The sequence below is a fragment of the Nerophis ophidion genome, linkage group LG04 (genome assembly GCF_033978795.1).
Source record: "Nerophis ophidion isolate RoL-2023_Sa linkage group LG04, RoL_Noph_v1.0, whole genome shotgun sequence".
In the NCBI taxonomy this organism is placed as follows: Eukaryota; Metazoa; Chordata; class Actinopteri; order Syngnathiformes; family Syngnathidae; genus Nerophis; species Nerophis ophidion.
In genome coordinates, this window is record NC_084614.1 from 73,744,457 (window position 1) to 73,762,066 (window position 17,610).

General features: G+C 40.8%; 1 protein-coding gene across 1 annotated transcript in view; it reads left to right on the top strand.

Annotated features, from left to right (window-relative positions):
* The first annotated feature begins 8,691 nt into the window (after positions 1 to 8,691).
* Positions 8,692 to 17,610, top strand: part of sc5d (sterol-C5-desaturase) — a 49,403-nt gene continuing 40,484 nt past the window's right edge. The window contains exon 1 of the mRNA XM_061898994.1: positions 8,692 to 8,826. Coding sequence (XP_061754978.1) covers positions 8,820 to 8,826 — 7 coding nt within the window. The 5' untranslated portion in view covers positions 8,692 to 8,819. The remainder of the gene's footprint in view (positions 8,827 to 17,610) is intronic.

Sequence of the window (17,610 nt, forward strand, 5' to 3'; positions counted from 1 at the left end):
GGATTTTTTTACTTTCTTATGTAGGCAAAAAAGGGGGGGAAAAATCTAGAAATACATGGATTTTCATATTTTTTTAACAGAGAAGAAAATTCCAGATGTGGAGATGCATGTTTTGTATTTTTCAGATGAAAAATAAAAAATAAGGCATTTTGGAGGTATTGGGTCCAATTCAGAAACGCAACTTAAAAAACAAAATTTGGGCTGTTTTTCGATTCTTCTTACATATGGCAGTTTTTAAAACAAATTAAAAAGGGTTGATTTTCATGGAAATATTGCCCAAAATGTTCTATTTTGTGCTGTTTTTCTTTTATGGATTTTTATTTTTCCAGATAAACACAAAAATCGAATATACGTTCATCCAAAAAGCAAAAATACGTTTTTTCTGTGTGATGACAAATTGAACCGGTAGCAGCATTTTAGCTTTTTCTTCGCGCTTAGCATGTTTTAGCATAATGCTAACATATTTGGAGTAGGAGTTGTTTAAAAAAAGTCTCATTAAGTAGTTGTCCAACTTTTGTTTCAGAAATTAAAAACGAAAGAATGGCCCGTATTTATTTTTTTTAAATTTGCATTTAAGAATTGGAAATAGAATAAACGGGAGGGCTTGTGGCTTGTGCAGCCCTTTGAGACACTCGTGATTTAAGGCTGTATAAGTAAATATTGATTGATTGATTTATTCATTTGATACTGTCAAAGCGCTTTGGGCTCCTTAAAAGGGGTAGAAAAGCACTAAACAAGTACAACCCATTAAACCATTAATTGATTGATTGATTGATTGATTGATTGATTGATTGATTAATTGAAGGGAAGGTACACGGTGTCAAAACGTGGACTGTGGTGTGGTTTGTTTTCCCGGAATGCAAAGGAAGGTGACGGGACATGGAGTGAATGTAAATACATATTTAAATTTCTATATGTAAAAAAAGTGCAAACTAAAGGCGGCGCGCACAAGGCGGAGAACAAACTCAGGACATGAAACATGAACTAAAAAAAACTCACTAACTGTGGATTGAAAATACATATTTTAATTTCTATATGTAAAAAAAGTGCAAACTAAAGGCGGCGCGCACAAGGCGGAGAACAAACTGAGGACATGAAACATGAACTAAAAAAAACTCACTAACTGTGGCTTGAAAACAAAACTTACACATGGGCATAAACTATGGACAAGAAACAAAACTTACTTGGCAGGGTATGAACAGCAAAATTAGAGTATTGAGAATAGTCATAACCGGAGTGTTGAGTACAGCGAAATTAGAGTATTGAGAAAAGTCATAACCGGAGTGTTGAGTACAGAGTAAAATGACGCCAGGCCGACTGCCTGGCAACTACAAGCTTAAACAATAGTGACATGATTATTGACGGGTGCCTGAGTCCAAACAAATCAGGTGCGTGAGTCCAAGTGAATCAGGTGAACTGATTGGTTGTCTTGGTAACCAAACAAGAGAGCGTAAACAGGAACTAAAAATAAACAAAACTTGATCACAAAGACATGACACACGGACTGTGGATATCTCAATATATTGGCGATATATATTTATTTTTTTTCATTTAGGAGATATTTATTATAGATTTTTGGGGGGAAGAGGCCAGGGTCGTTTGGAAAAAAACTAAAAAAAAAATATGCAGATACATCCTTTTTAATTGTTTTTGGATGAAAAAATATATAAAAATATTGTTGTATTTTTCGGATGTGATGAAAAAGGTAAATTTAGTGCTTTTGTGCAAAAAAAAAAATGTCATAATTTTTCACTGTTTATCATTCAAGCATATTTCTTTGTTTACATTTCATTAAAGGCCTGCTGAAATGAGATTTTCTTATTTAAACGGGGATAGCAGGTCCATTCTATGTGTCATACTTGATCATTTCGCGATTTTGCCATATTTTTGCTGAAAGAATTTGGTAGAGAACATCGACGATAAAGTTTGCAACTTTTGGTCGCTAATAAAAAAGCCTTGCCTGTACCGGAAGTAGCAGATGATGTGCGCGTGACATCACTGCAGTGAGGGCTCCTCGCATTGTTTATAATGTGAGCCACCAGCAGTAGGAGCAATTCGGACCGAGAAAGCGACGATTTCTCCATTAATTTGAGCGAGGATGAAAGATTTCTGGATGAGGAAAGTTAGAGTGAAGCACTAAAAAAAAAAAAGCAGAGTGAGCGTTTTAGATGTAATTAGACACATTTACTAGGATAATTCTTGAAAATCTGCTCATTGTGTTAATAGTATTTTAGTGAGATTATAAAGTCATACCTGGAAGTCGGATGGCTGCAGTGAATGCCAGTGTCTCTGAGAGAAGCCGAGGAGCCAAGATCACAGCTGCCTTTTTGAGCTGCAGGATAAGGTTGTGTAATCCACTCAAGTCGACTTAATATCACAATTTTCCCACCCAAAAATCTGCTGGTTTACGTAGAGAAACATGTTCGCTTGACCCCTCTGTGTTAAGGCTTCACAACAAACAAAGAAACACCAGCTGCACCAACAGCATTCTTCTTTGACGTCTCCATTATTAATTGAACAAATTGCAAAAGATTCAGCAAAACAGATGTCCAAAATACTTTATGATTTCGCGATGAAAAGAGACGACTTTTAGCGGTAAGTGGTGCTGGGCTTATATGTCCCCTCCAACCACGCGTCATCATTCCGCGATGTTTTCAACAGGAAACGCCGCGGGAAATTTAAAATTGCAATTTAGTAAACTAAACCTGCCATATTGGCATGTGTTGCAATGTTAATATTTCATCATTGATATATAAACTATCGGACCGCGTGGTCGGTAGTAGTGGCTTTCAGTAGGCCTTTTAGCAAACGCTATCCCGCTCATATCCGCGATGGAGTTACTACAGTGCCCTCTTGTGGCAGAAAAGTGCACTGCAACATGCTGGTTCACTTCTAATTAGAGGATATAATTTCATAATTGCAGGCAAAAACATGTTATGTTTAACCTCTGAATTATCTTCCATAATGAATATTTCATCTAATGGGGTGCGACTTTAAATATATGCCGCTTCTCTGTGCCACTCGTTAGGCGGCGGACTTGGGAGTGCAGCATGGCTAATTGGCAAAGAATCTCGCTGGCCTTTAATTAGCGCTTTGCGAATGAAGCGGCCTCGTTATTGACAGTCGGCGGCCGACGCCGGGAGAATCCCAAATATCAAGCTGATGGATCCCATTAGCCACGTCCTCCGTCGCAAGGTGAATTAATCAAAGCCGACTTGATTTATAGGCCCCGCCCCCCCCCCCCCCCCCCTTTCTTTCTTTTCTCCTTGCACTCACGCTGCTGGGAATTCATTTGTCTTGCTGATTAATGATGAGAAGCATATCCTCCGCAAGCAGCAGTGAGTGGAGGGAGAACATCAAGGTCCATTCATCCCCATCACGTTTGGCGCCGCGTCCAATTCATCCTACACTTTATTTGTGTTGCGCTGTCGTCCCCACAAAGGCGAGCGTCGTCATTCACGTCTGGCAAATTTGAGGATTACCACCCCCCTCCCCCCCACAGACACACTCCACACACCTCCCGCCTTTAACTTGTTGCTGCTCTGTTTCAAAAATGGCTGAAACACAAAACAAGTATCCCAGCAGGCACAAGACGTTGAAACCACGTTGAATTAGGTCGGGGGTCAGCAACCCGTGGCTCTTCAGCGCCGCCCTAGTGGCTCCCTGGGCCTCTTTCAGAAATGTGTCGGACGGTCGGTCGGTCGGTCGGTCGGTCGGTCGGTTGGACGGACAGACGGACGGACACACGGTCTGTCCCTCTGTCTGTCCCTCTGTCTGTCTGTCTGTCTGTCTGTCTGGTTCCATCAAATGATTTACCTGTGTGTCGTGGTTTTTTTCCCCTCACCTTTTTTGTGGCTGTTCGCCCAGTGTTGGAAGACATTTTTGTGCGAGCAAAACACCAAAAATCCCAACGTCCTTGAGCGCCAGATTTGGACAGATGGAGCGCATATAGACTGACTGGTGCACTGATGCGAAAACGAAGGTCTGGCTTTAAAGTGCAAGTCAAATCGCAACCAATAAGCATCCAAAAAATACCCAAAATAAAGACGACCACGACTATATGAAAAGGTATTCGAGGATATTATTGGCTTTTCTTTTTGTTTTGCTTTTCATCCTGGGGTTTTGATCCTTCGGCTGCGTAAACAGCCCTTGAACCGCGTCTCAACCTTCTCCTGCATCTCTGACAGCCTGTTTGTGAAGCTCCTCCGCACAAAGTCCATGGTCACTGCTGAATAACATGCACCTTTCAATCATCCCTGGCTGTTTTTGACCTGCAAAAACCTCGTGCGCTTATTGTCGGGATGCTGCTAGCTTCCTTTTCAGTGCGACTGAAAGGAAAGGGTTAGATGCCAAGGAGGGGGAAAAAATATTCCCACGGCTGTGGATAAAGGATGACCTCTGACAAGTCCAGAGTTGTGTTTTTTTTCTTTTTCTGTCGCACTTGTTTTTGAAGGTTCTTGGCGGTGAAAGGGTTGTTGCGTGAGGGCGCGTTTTCGTTGCAAAAACACAAGTTTACTTTTCTACTTCTATCAAACAAAGTAAAACCTCCTTTGCAAACATATATATTTAAGCCTATTCAAAGGCTGCATTAGGAATACAGGTTAAAAGATGTGTCGTCTATTTTCCACAATTTCGTGTCATCTAGGTTGCTTTCACACTTCCAGTTCGCTTTCGTTTTCCATCCTTCAACTAGGTCTTGGTGAAGTGGGGGTGACCCCAGGATGCAGAGACGGGAGACAGGGTGGAATTACAAAAATGAAAAAATGTAATCAGACAGTAAGGGATAACTAAGGGCGATGGGGCAGAAACGCACACCATGAAATCTGGACAAAAAAAAGTTCCTCAGCGGTCGGCAGAAGAAAGGGCCAGGGCACACTGAGCAGGGCAAGAGTCCAACTAAAGTCATCCTTTTTACTTCAGAGGGACTAGGAGATAAACACACAGGAGGTTAGGGAATTCAGGACAAAGGAGCGAAAACATACCAGGTCTGGTGAAGCAGGTGCATGCCCGACAGGAGAACTGGATACAATAACCGGCGAGGCCAAGCTGACAGTGACGAGCCTAAATAAATGGGTTATAAATGGGTTGTACTTGTATAGCGCTTTTCTACCTTCAAGGTACTCAAAGCGCTTTGACACTACTTCCACATTTACCCATTCACACACACATTCACACACTGATGGAGGGAGCTGCCATGCAAGGCGCTAACCAGCACCCATCAGGAGCAAGGGTGAAGTGTCTTGCTCAAGACACAACGGACGTGACGGGGTTGGTACTAGGTGGGATTTGAACCAGGGACCCTCGGGTTGCGGACGGCCGCTCTCCCACTGTGCCACGCCGTACCGGTTGTACTAATTGCGAGCAGGTGTGCCTGAAGGTCCGCCCCTCGCCGAGGACGAATTACTAAAAGCACAGTTGCCGACAAAGGAGAAGGCAGGAAATGACTAAAAACACAACAAGATGAGGCAATTCAATCAATTTTTATAATAATGATAATAATAATAATAATATATTTTATTTGTAAAAAGCACTTTACATTGAGCAAACAACCTTAAAGTGCTACAGTGTATTAAAAAATAAATAAATAAATAAATAAAATAATGATAAAAGGATAGTAAAAATAAATAAAGTATAAAAACTAGAAAAGCCTAATAGCTAGAACTAGTACGCATATATCTATAAACATTTGTTGTGGTTTTTTTTTTAAAGAAGGGTTTTTCAGCCTTTTTCAAAAGCATCCACAGTCTGAGGTGCCCTCAGGTGGTCAGGGAGAGCTTTCCACAGACTGAGAGCAGTGGAGCAGAAAGCCCGGTCTCCCATAGTTCGTAGCTTTGTCCTTGGAGGTTGGAGCTGAGGTGTCTTGTGGAGGATTTGGGGGTGAGTAGTTCTTTGAGTTAGAGGGGGAGCATTTCCATGGAGGCACTGGTGAGTTAGTAGGGAGATTTTGTATTCAATCCTGAGTGGAACAGGAAGCCAGTGAAGGGATTTTAGAGTTGCTGTGATATGGTCGTATTTCTGCACTCTCATCAGAATCCGAGCAGCACTATTCTTTATGTCCTGCAGCTTCTGAATGTTTATTTATATAGCCCTAAATCACAAGTGTCTCAAAGGGCTGCACAAGCCACCACGACATCCTCGGTTCAGATCCCACATCAGGGCAAGGAAAAACTCAACCCACAGGGATGACAATGAGAAACCTTGGAGAGGACCACAGATGTGGGAGACCCCCCTCTAGAAGAGACCGGTGCAATGGACGTCGAGTGGGTCTAGCATAATACTGTGAAAGTCCAGTCCATAGTGGGGCCGGCAGGGGACCATCCCGAGCGGAGACAGGCCAGCAGCGCAGAGATGTCCCCAACCGATGCACAGGCAAGTGGTCCACCCCGGGTCCTGACTCTGGACAGCCAGCACTTCATCCATGGCCACCGGACCTGTGCCCCCCCTTCCACAAAGGAAAGGGGGGAGGGCAGAAAAGAAACGGCAGATCAACTGGTCTAAAAGGGGGGTCTATTTAAAGGCTAGAGTAATACTAATGAGTTTTAAGATGGGACTTAAATGTTTCTACTGAGGTAGCATCTCTAACTGTAACCAGGAGGGCATTCCAGACTACTGGAGCCCGAATAGAAAACCCCAGACTTTTTTTGGGCTCTGGGAATCACTAATAAGCCGGAGTTCTTTGAACGCAGATTTCTTGCCGGGATATATGGTACAATACAATCGGCAAGATAGGAAGGAGCTAGACCAGACCTGGGCAAATGAAGCTTTTCATTCTGGCCCGTCAGACATTCCCCCCCAATTTTTTTTTGATCTTTAAGATGGAAAGTGTAGCTGCCGTTATGATGTTTCCACCGCAGGGAACGGTGCTGGCCCCTCTTCTCTTCACCCTGTACACCGCTGACTTCTGCTACAACTCAGAGCTGTGTCACATCCAGAAGTACGCGGATGACACAGCCATCGTCGGGTGCATCAGGGACGGCAGAGAGGAGGAGTTTCGGAACCTGGTGAGGGACTTTGTTGTCTGGTGCCACACGAACCTCTTGCAGCTCAATCCGTCAAAGACCAAGGAGCTAGCTGGTCATTGACTTTGGGAGGTCGAGTCCACGGTCACAACCTATTGTGATCGAGGGGGTTGAGGCACAGACCGTGGACTCATTCAAGTACCTCGGGGTTTGGGTGGACAATAAGCTGGACTGGACTGTTAACACGGACCACCAGTACAAGAAAGGACAGAGCAGGCTGTACTTCCTCAGGAGACTGCACTCCTTCAACATTTGTAGAAAACTCCTGTGGATGTACTACCAGTCTGTGGTTGCCAGTGTTCTGTTCTACATGGTAGTGTGTTGGGGGGGCACTACATCTAAGAAGGACAGCTCCAGACTTGAGAAACTGATCAGGCGGGCCGGTTCTACAATCGGAATGAAACTGGACTCACTGGTGATGGTGGCAGAGAAGAGGACTGTGGACAAACTAGTAAGCATCCTGGATGATGCCAGTCACCCTCTGCATACAGTTATCAGTAGCCAGAGGAGCCTGTTCAGTTCTAGACTGCTTCATCCCAAGTGCAGGACTAATAGACTCAAGAACTCTTTTGTCCCACACGCCATTAGACTGTACAACTCCTCTCTGGGGCGGGGGACGGGGGGGTACTAGGATGACAGGGGATTCAAAACAATAACAGTGCAATACGTTTTCATAACATGGTCACTACTGCCTACTTTGTCTTGTTGTATTCTTATTTTACTGTTATATTGTTATTCCCATTGTTTTTATTCTTTTTGTAATATTTCTCTATTTTTTTTCCTTTTAAACCCCCATTATTTACTTTTTACTTTTTTCTTTAAATTGATCTCAACTCTGTACACTGCTGCTGGAATTTTAATTTTCCTGAAGGAACTCTTCTGAAGGAATCAATAAAGTACTATCTATCTATCTATCTATCTATCTATCTATCTATCTATCTATCTATCTATCTATCTATCTATCTATCTATCTATCTATCTATCTATCTATCTATCTATCTATTTATCTATCTATCTATCTATCTATCTATCTATCTACCATCCATCCATCCATCCATCATCTTCCGCTTATCCGAGGTCGGGTCGCGGGGGCAGCAGCCTAAGCAGGGAAGCCCAGACTTCCCTATCTCCAGCCACTTCGTCTAGCTCTTCCCGGGGAATCCCGAGGCGTTCCCAGGCCAGCCGGGAGACATAGTCTTTCCAACGTGTCCTGGGTCTTCCCCGTGGCCTCCTACCAGCTGGACGTGCCCTAAACACATCCCTAGGGAGGCGTTCGGGTGGCATCTATCTACCAACGATCGTAAATCTTGAATTATATAAAGTATTTCAATGGTTTGAATCTGTGCTTCTGGTTGATATACCAGTTACTCTGGTAATCTAATTAGTTACTATGGTGATCTACGTCAAAGCAGCTCAGACGAGGCACCAAGCAGAGTTTTGTCCATCTTAAATTTAAAAATGTCGAGCAAACCGAGACCAACTTGCTAGTAAATGAATACAATTTAAAAAACACTGGTAAGTGCTGCTATTTGAGCTATTTTTTAGAAAAGGCCAGCGGGCGACTTTTCTTTGGAGCATTCCTGATGGAACGCAAAAAAATCCAAGTGTACCTGAATGCGTCACAGCAACCCACGTGACATGGCTTCCTTCTCCTATTGGTGAGTGTGAGAATGTAAACAGGAAACCGGTGAGTCAAAACCCGGTGCTCCAGAGCAAAATTGTCCTTTTCGATAACTATTCGAACAGTCTAGAAGGATAAAATACACCAGCGGAAAATGAGCAAATGTGACGTGCGTACTGATGTTGGGTGAGTTTATTACTTCTAGTTAGTTTAAAAAAACAAAAAACAAAAAAACAAAAAAAAACGTGTTGACTGTTGTGTGCTGGTGATCAATTTACTTAACTCCATATATTACCTGACATTTGCTTAATATGAATGGATTTGCTTTTTTTATTTGCTCGACTGTATAAATACTTCACTGGATAATTGTAATCATTGTTAACTTACAGCCTACACAACTAGTCTAGCTAGCATGTTACCCAAAATACACATCAAGATTAGCTCCCGCCAATTTTTTTTTAATTCCAGTGAGTCCAAATAATTCAATTTGACCGCGAGCATTTAGACCAAATCTGGGCAAATTAAGGCCCGTTAATTTTTTCAATCTGGCCCGCCGGACTTTCCCAAATAATTTTTTCAGCTCTTTAAGATGGAAACTGTAGCTGCCATTATGATATGCAGTCATGTTTTCTAATGACTGTAAGTCTTGAACTATGCAAAGTATTTCAATGGTTGGAATATGTGCTTTTGCATGATTTACTGGTTACTATGGTAATCTAACTCAGTGGTTCTCAAATGGGGGTACGTGAGATTTTTTTTACAAATATTCTAAAAATAGCAACAATTCAAAAATCCTTTATAGATATATTTATTGAATAATACTTTTAAAAAAATGAATAAATTGGCCTTAGTGTGTGAATGTGAGTGTGAATGTTGTCTGTCTATCTGTGTTGGCCCTGCGATGAGGTGGCGACTTGTCCAGGGTGTACCCCGCCTTCCGCCCGATTGTAGCTGAGATAGGCGCCAGCGCCCCCCGCGACCTCGTAAGGGAGAAAGCGGTAGAAAATGGATGGATGGATGGAAAGTTCATAAACTGTGAAAAAAAATGCAACAATGCAATATTCAGGGTTGACAGCTAGATTTTTTTTTGGGACATGTTCTATAAATATTGATGGTAAAGTTATAATTTTTTGTTGAGAAATGTTTTGAATTAAGTTCATGAATCCAGATGGATCTCTATTACAATCCCCAAAGAGGGCACTTTAAGTTGATTATTACTTCTAAGTGTAGAAATCTTAGTTTATAATTGAATCACTTGTTTATTTTTCAACAGGTTTTTAGTTATTTTTGTATCTTTTTTTCCAAATAGTTCATGAAAGACCACTACAAATGAGCAATATTTTGCACTGTTATCCAATTTAATAAATCAGAAACTGATGACATAGTGCTGTATTTTATTTCTTTATCCCCGTTTTTCAACCAAAAATGCTTTGCTCTGATTAGGGGGTACTTGAATTTAAAAAAAATTCACAGGGGGTACAGCACTGAAAAAAGGTTGAGAACCACTGCCTTTCTTAAAACCCACAGTCACAAATCTTGGTTTTAAGTTCGACATTGATTTTAAATTGGAACATCAGATTATATATTATATATTATATATATATATTATATATATATTATATATTATATATTATCTGTTATACGATGTAGTTTTTATCATCTAAGACTTTTAGCCAAAATTAAATCAGTTTTATCTTCTAACGACTTTGAGCGGGTAATTCATGCTTTTATTTCATCACGTTTGGACTATTTCAAGTCCCTCTAAGTTGGAATGAACCAAGCCTTTATCGCTCGATTGCAGTTAGTCCAAAATGCTGCTGGTCGCCTTTTAACTGGCACTAAAAAACATGAACAAATTACTGTATTTTTTGGGAGTATAAGTCGCTCCGGAGTGTAAGTCGCATCTGCCGAAAATGCATAATAAAGAAGGAAAAAAACGTACATAAGTCGCACTGGAGTATAAGTCGCATTTTTGGGGGAAATTTATTTGATAAAACCCAACACCAAGAATAGACATTTGAAAGGCAATTTTAAATAAATAAAGAATAGTGAACAACAGGCTGAATAAGTGTACGTTATATGAGGCATAAATAACCAACTGAGAAGGTGCCTGATATGTTAACGTAACATATTATAGTAAGTCTTTCAAATAACTATAACATATAGAACATGCTATACGTTTACCAAACAATCTGTCACTCCTAATTGCTAAATCCCATGAAATCTTATAATGTCTAGTCTCTTACGTGAATGAGCAAAAAAATATTGTTTGATATTTTACGGTAATGTGTTAATAATTTCACACATAAGTCGCGCCTGAGTATAAGTCGCACTGCGACTTATAGTCCGAAAAATACGGTACTCCCATTTTAGCATCCCTTCACTGGCTCCAATTCATTGTAGAATTCATTTTAAGATATTGTTCGTTTGTTTTTCAAATCTCTTAACGGATTAGTGCCACAATATATGTCAGACCTTTTAAAAATGTACACCCCCTCAAGGACTCTGAGATCAGCTGACCAGTTTCTTCTTGTCGTTCCAAAAAGCCGTTTAAAATCCAGAGGTGATCGTGCATTTTCTGCTGTGGCTCCAAAACTTTGGAACAATATCCCTCTTGGAATTTGGACAGCTCCCTCTTTAATGAGTTTCAACTCACGTCTTAAAACATACTTTTACTCTCTGGCTTTTAAACCAGCGTGAGAGTTGTGTGATTTTAGTCAATTGTATTTTCTCTGATATATTGTATGTATTTACTCTTTTATAGTTAAATGTTTTATATTATTTACTCTCCTAGTAGGTATGTCTCAACTTATGTGCAGCACTTTGTCAAACTTATTTTGTTTTTTGAAATGTGCAATACAGGCATGTGATTTTTCTGTCTAAAGTCGGAATTCCGTTTTTTTTAATCTCGGGGTGAAAAAAAATGATCTTCCGTTTTTCCGGTTTTTTTTCCGATCCTAAGTCAAGATTCGTTTACTTGCTGATTCGCCTTTTGTAATCGAGACGTAGCTTATATTACACCGTAGTTGATTGGTCGATGTGTTCCATGTGACCAATCAGGACATCTGTTATGAATGATGACTATTACCGCCATTTTCCAAATGTAAACGATGTCGGTTCTCGAGAGAAAGGACGCTTCACGGGTAAAAGAAATTGATAAACATGTCAAAAATAAGTTTCGCTGGGACTGGTTGGAAAGGGAAATTACTGATACTGTTGGGAAAAAGGAAGTTACGACTTTGCTCGGCGATTTTATTCGGAAAATCGATCGTCCCGGAAAAGTTTTGTGCACGTGGTGTCATGATAATATTGACTATGGATCACGAGGTTTCAAGGCTTTGGAAGTACATGCGAAACGCCAAAAACATATGAAACAACCTGAAGCAAGGAAAACAAACTTTTCACTAGCTGGTACTTTTGGATGTCAACCGAAAGGCAGCAAACCTTACGGACTTCATCCTTTGTTTACATCAGGGGTGTAAAACTCAAATACAGAGTGGGCCAAAATTCTAAACTGAACAAAGCCGAGGGCCAAAGTTGAACAACTTAACCTTTTAATAGGGACCCAAACAAGTTTTGCATTGAACATTGAACAAGCAAGGCTTATATAACTTTATAGTGACATGCAAAATCGAGTTTTGTTGGTAGCGGGGATGTATATTGTAGCGTCCCGGAAGAGTTAATGCTGCAAAGGGTTTGGGTATTTGTTCTGTTTTGTTTATGTTGTGTTACGGTGCGGATGTTCCCCCGAAATGTGTTTGTCATTCTTGTTTGGTGTGGGTTCACAGTGTGGTGTAACAGTGTTAAAGTTGTTCATACGGCCACCCTCAGTGTGACCTGTATGGCTGTTGTCCAAGTATGCCTTGCATTCACTTATGTGTTTGTAGGAGCCACATGGCACACTGTTTGTATGGAGGAAAAGCGGACGTGACGACAGGTTGTAGAGGATGCTAAAAGCAGTACCTTTTAGTCACGCCCTCAATATTGTTGTCCGGGTGGAAATTCGGGAGAATGGTTGCCCCGGGAGATTTTTTTGGGGGGGGAGGGGGGGGCACTGAAATTCGTGATTCTCCTGTAGAAATCGGGACGGTTGGCAAATATGACAATTAGCGTTGAATGCGGTGATTCAGCGGCACTGCCACTGAATAATACCGGCGGGCCAGCTCTAATGTTAATTTATTATTGCCTCAAGTACCAAATTAAATTACATCATATTTCGCAGAGCAATAATTGGTTCATATTTAAAACAAATATGCGTATCTCGCGGGCTTCACGGTGGCAGAGGGGTTAGTGCGTCTGCCTCACAATACGAAGTTCCTGCAGTCCTGGGTTCAAATCCAGGCTCGGGATCTTTCTGTGTGGAGTTTGCATGTTCTCCCCGTGAATGCGTGGGTTCCCTCCGGGTACTCCGGCTTCCTCCCACTTCCAAAGACATGCACCTGGGGATAGGTTGATTGGCAACACTAAATTGGCCCTAGTGTGTGAATGTGAGTGTGAATGTTGTCTATCTGTGTTGGCCCTCCGATGAGGTGGCGACTTGTCCAGGTTGTTCCCCGCCTTCCGCCCGATTGTAGCTGAGATAGGCGTCAGCGCCCCCCGCGACCCCGAAAGGGAATAAGCGGTAGAAATGGATGGATGGAATATTAAGTTCTTATGTAGTCTCTTGAAACAATATTGTCAGTGGTGTAACAATCATGAAGGTAAATATTTTCACACTTGTTTCATGCAATATGTCAGTGTCCTCACATTATTATTATTTCCTATTTTTAAATATGAGTAAACAATACTAAACATGTTTAATTGTTTTCATAAATGTATATCCTATTTTGGCGAAAAGAATGAAATGTTTACATTTGGTATTTTGTTATATTTAAAATTGGTGAAAAACCAGGAGCTTCCCTTGTCCCCCCCCACCAGGGACAATATCGGACCCCAGACCCCCGGCAATTTTTTCAGTCTTTTTCATTGTGGTCAAATCACATGCCTGGCTATATTAATAAAGTGGATTGGATTGGAAAAATGAAAGAGTTAGCCATTTCTATGGTATTAAAAGTAAAGGACTGTTGTAGATCCAATATTGATGTGCGAAAACCTATTTGTGTCAAAGCTCCATACAATATTTACTGCTCTTTGTTTATGCACATAATAAATATTGATCAAGTGGATGTGCTCATGGAATCAGTGTACTCTTTGTTGCCAAAAAAGGATTCAACATAATATGATATCGACCATCTCATCTGTGCATCTCCTAAGGTTGTTCTGACAATGTACACACAGTTGAGATGTGTCAATATCACAATAATACTTCAAATCTACTTTTTGGCAAGAAATAATATATTGACATAATGAATGCATCCAACCACTTTATTAATATTTATTATGTGCATGAACAAATAACAGTTACTATTGTATGTAGCTTTTAAACAAGAATGGGGTTTTAGCACATCAACATTAGATCAACAACAGTCCTTTACAATAAATACCATAGAAACGGCGACCTCTATTATTTTTCGGACACGATAAAGGCTTAAATAATTTCAAAAACATATCCTTATGATAACCACACATTAGTGTTGTCCCGATACCAATATTTTTGGTACGGTACCAAAAATATTTTGATACTTTTCTAATTAAAGGGGACCACAAAAAATTGCATTGTTGGCTGTACTTTAACAAAAAATCTTAAGATACGTTAAACATATGTTTCTTATTGCAAGTTTGTCCCTAAATAAAATACAAAACTGTCATGCCTGTTAATCAGGTTTATGTTTGATCATGTTTATGTATTGTTTTTGGACTCTTGTTTCCCGTTTTGCACTTCCTGGTTTTGGTTGTTTCCATAAGTTTCCACCTGGTCTCCAAGTCACGTCCCTGTCCTCAGTCTCACACCTGTTTTCTAATCATCATCATAGTCACTATTTAAGTCATTTGTTTTCTGTTCCTCGGCCTGGGAACTTTATTTGCCTGCTACCTGCTACTTGCCTACCTACCTATGCTGGGCATCCCTTGGGGCGGCATTGGTCGGTTGGTACAGTGGCTGTGCCAGCAACTTAAGGGTTGCAGGTTCGATTCCCGCTTCTGCCATCCTAGTCACTGCTGTTGTGTCCTTGGGCAAGACACCTTACCCACCTGCTCCCAGTGCCACCCACACTGGTTTAAAAATGTAACTTATATATTGGGTTTCACTATGTAAAGTGCTTTGAGTCACTAGAGAAAAGAGCTATATAAATATAATTAACTTCTTGCCCTCAATCACCTGCCACGCGCCTTGCTATTCATGCCCCTTGTTTTTGGTCACAGTAAGTGTTTTGTTTTAGTTGATGAGGTGGCGACTTGTCCAGGGTGTACCCTGCCTTCTGCCCGATTGTAGCTGAGATAGGCGCCAGCGACCCCGAAAGGGAATAAGCGGTAGAAAATGGATGGATGGATGGATGTTTATAGCCATGCCATTGTGCTGTTTTTGTTTATAGTTAATTGTTATTCATGCCATTGAGCAAGTGTTTTGGTTTCATGTTTATAGATATATCCTCGGTTCTAGTCTTTTGTTTCGTAGCCCTGTTTTTGTACCGCCATTGAGCGCGCCCTTTGTTTTCTTGTTTTTGTGTTAGTGTTTAAACAAATTAAACATGTACTCACTCGTCTCGCTCGTGCAAATCATCCTTTGCGTGGAAGAAGCCAAACAAATCCAAGTTCAAGTCCTGACAAAAACAACTTGTCTTTTAGTAGTAAGTAAGCAAACAAAGGCTCTTAATTTAGCTGCTGAAATATGCAGTAACAAATTGTGTCATTTTCCATTCTATTATTTTGTCAACATTATTAAGGACAGGTGGTGGAAAATAAATTATTAATCTACTTGTTCATTCACTGTTAATATCTGCTTACTTTCTCTTTTAACATGTTCTATGTACACTTCTGGTAAAATGTAATAATCATTTATTCTTCTGTTGTTTGATACTTTACATTAGTTTTGAGTGATACCACAAATTTGGATATCAATCCGATACCAAGTCGTTACAGGATCATACATTGGTCATATTCAAAGTCCTAATGCGTCCAGGGACATGTTTCCTTAGTTTATAAACATGGTATAAAAGCAGATGTGATGCCAAAAAATATAGATGTAACCATAGTGGTATCGACTAGATACGCTACTGTACTTGGTATCATTTAAGTGGATGTTAGGTGTAAATCCACCAATGGCGTTTGTTTACATTTTGACACCGATGAACTACGGTGTGTAGTGGAGCATGTTTAGCTATTCCTCGTCCTACAGGGATGATACTTGTAAGAAACTTACTTTATTTGTCGCCATGGAGGCGAGGATTAGTGATTTAGAAGTCGTTAAAACACTGCAGACTGCGGCTGGTCTTTAGCCGCTAGCTAGCTAGCCATGTCTTAAAGGGGAACATTATCACAATTTCAGAAGGGTTAAAACCAATAAAAATCAGTTCCCAGTGGCTTATTTTATTTTTCGAAGTTTTTTTTCAAAATTTTACCCATGATGGAATATCCCGAAAAAAGGCCTTAAAGTGCCTGATTTTCGCTATCTGTAAATCCACCCGTCCATTTTCCTGTGACGTCACATAGTGATGCCAATACAAAACAAACATGGCGGATAGAACAGCAAGATATAGCGACATTAGCTCGGATTCAGACTCGGATTTCAGCGGCTTAAGCGATTCAACAGCTTACGCATGTATTGAAACGGATGGTTGGAGTGTGTGCAGATAGCAAAAATTAAATTGAAGAAGAAACTGAAGCTATTGAGCGAATAGCTATTGAAGCTATTCGGCGATCGTCTTCTAACCAACGATTGCATCTTTTGACCACTGGAGCAACTTAAATCCGTCGATTGGTAAGTGTTTGTTTGGCATTAAATGTGGGTGGAGGGAAAGGCTGGATGCAAATATAGCTACAAATGTACATACAGCTAGCCTAAATAGTATGTTAGCATCAATTAGCTGGCAGTCATGCCGTGACCAAATATATCTGATTAGCACATAAGTCAATAACATCAACAAAACTCACCTTTGTGATTTCGTTGACTTTGTCGTTGGAAATGCATCTGCTTTGAGTGTCGCAGGATATCCACATCTCTGTCGTAGCATCGCTATCGTCGGTAAAATGTGCAGAACAAACGAGGGACTTTGGCATCTTTTGACACTGGTGCAACTTGAATCCGTCGATTGGTATGTGTTTGTTTGGCATTAAATGTGGGTGGATGGAAAGGCTGGATGCAAATATACCTACAAATGAGGCATAACGATGCAATATGTACATACAGCTAGCCTAAATAGCATGTTAGCATCGATTAGCATGCCGTGCTAATCGATGCACACTCCACGTAAGTCAACTTGAATCCGTCCCTGATCGTGTTGTTACACCCTCCGACGAGGCATGATGTCTCCAAGGTACGGAAAACAGTCGAAAAAAACGGAAAATAACAGAGCTGATTTGACTTGTGTGTGTAATGTGTTTGAGAAAATGTCGGATTGCTTCCCTTTGTAACGTCACGGGTGAAAGGTCATCGCTCCGACAGCGAACAATTGAAAGGCGTTTAAATCGCCAAATTCACCCTTCTAGAGTTCGGAAATCGGTTAAAAAAACATATGGTCTTTTTTCTGCAACATCAAGGTATATATTGACGCTTACATAGGTCTGGTGGTAATGTTCCCTTTTAAAGCACCTCAGTCTTATAACTTCGCCTTTATTTGTGCTGAAAATTCAAATTTTCCTGAAGGAACTCTCCTGACGGAACAAATAAAGTACTATCTATCTATTTATCGTTAGTTTTTAAGCAAAAATGCATCCATTCTCTCTTTTCTGTCTACACACTGTGTCTGCTTGTAAGTACTCTGTGATTGTGCGCTGCCGAACATGCTCCTTTGCTCGTAAACCAGCAATGACTCGACGTGGGGGTGGAGGACCGGTACTTTTCAGAGGCGGTATAGTACCGAATATGATTCATTA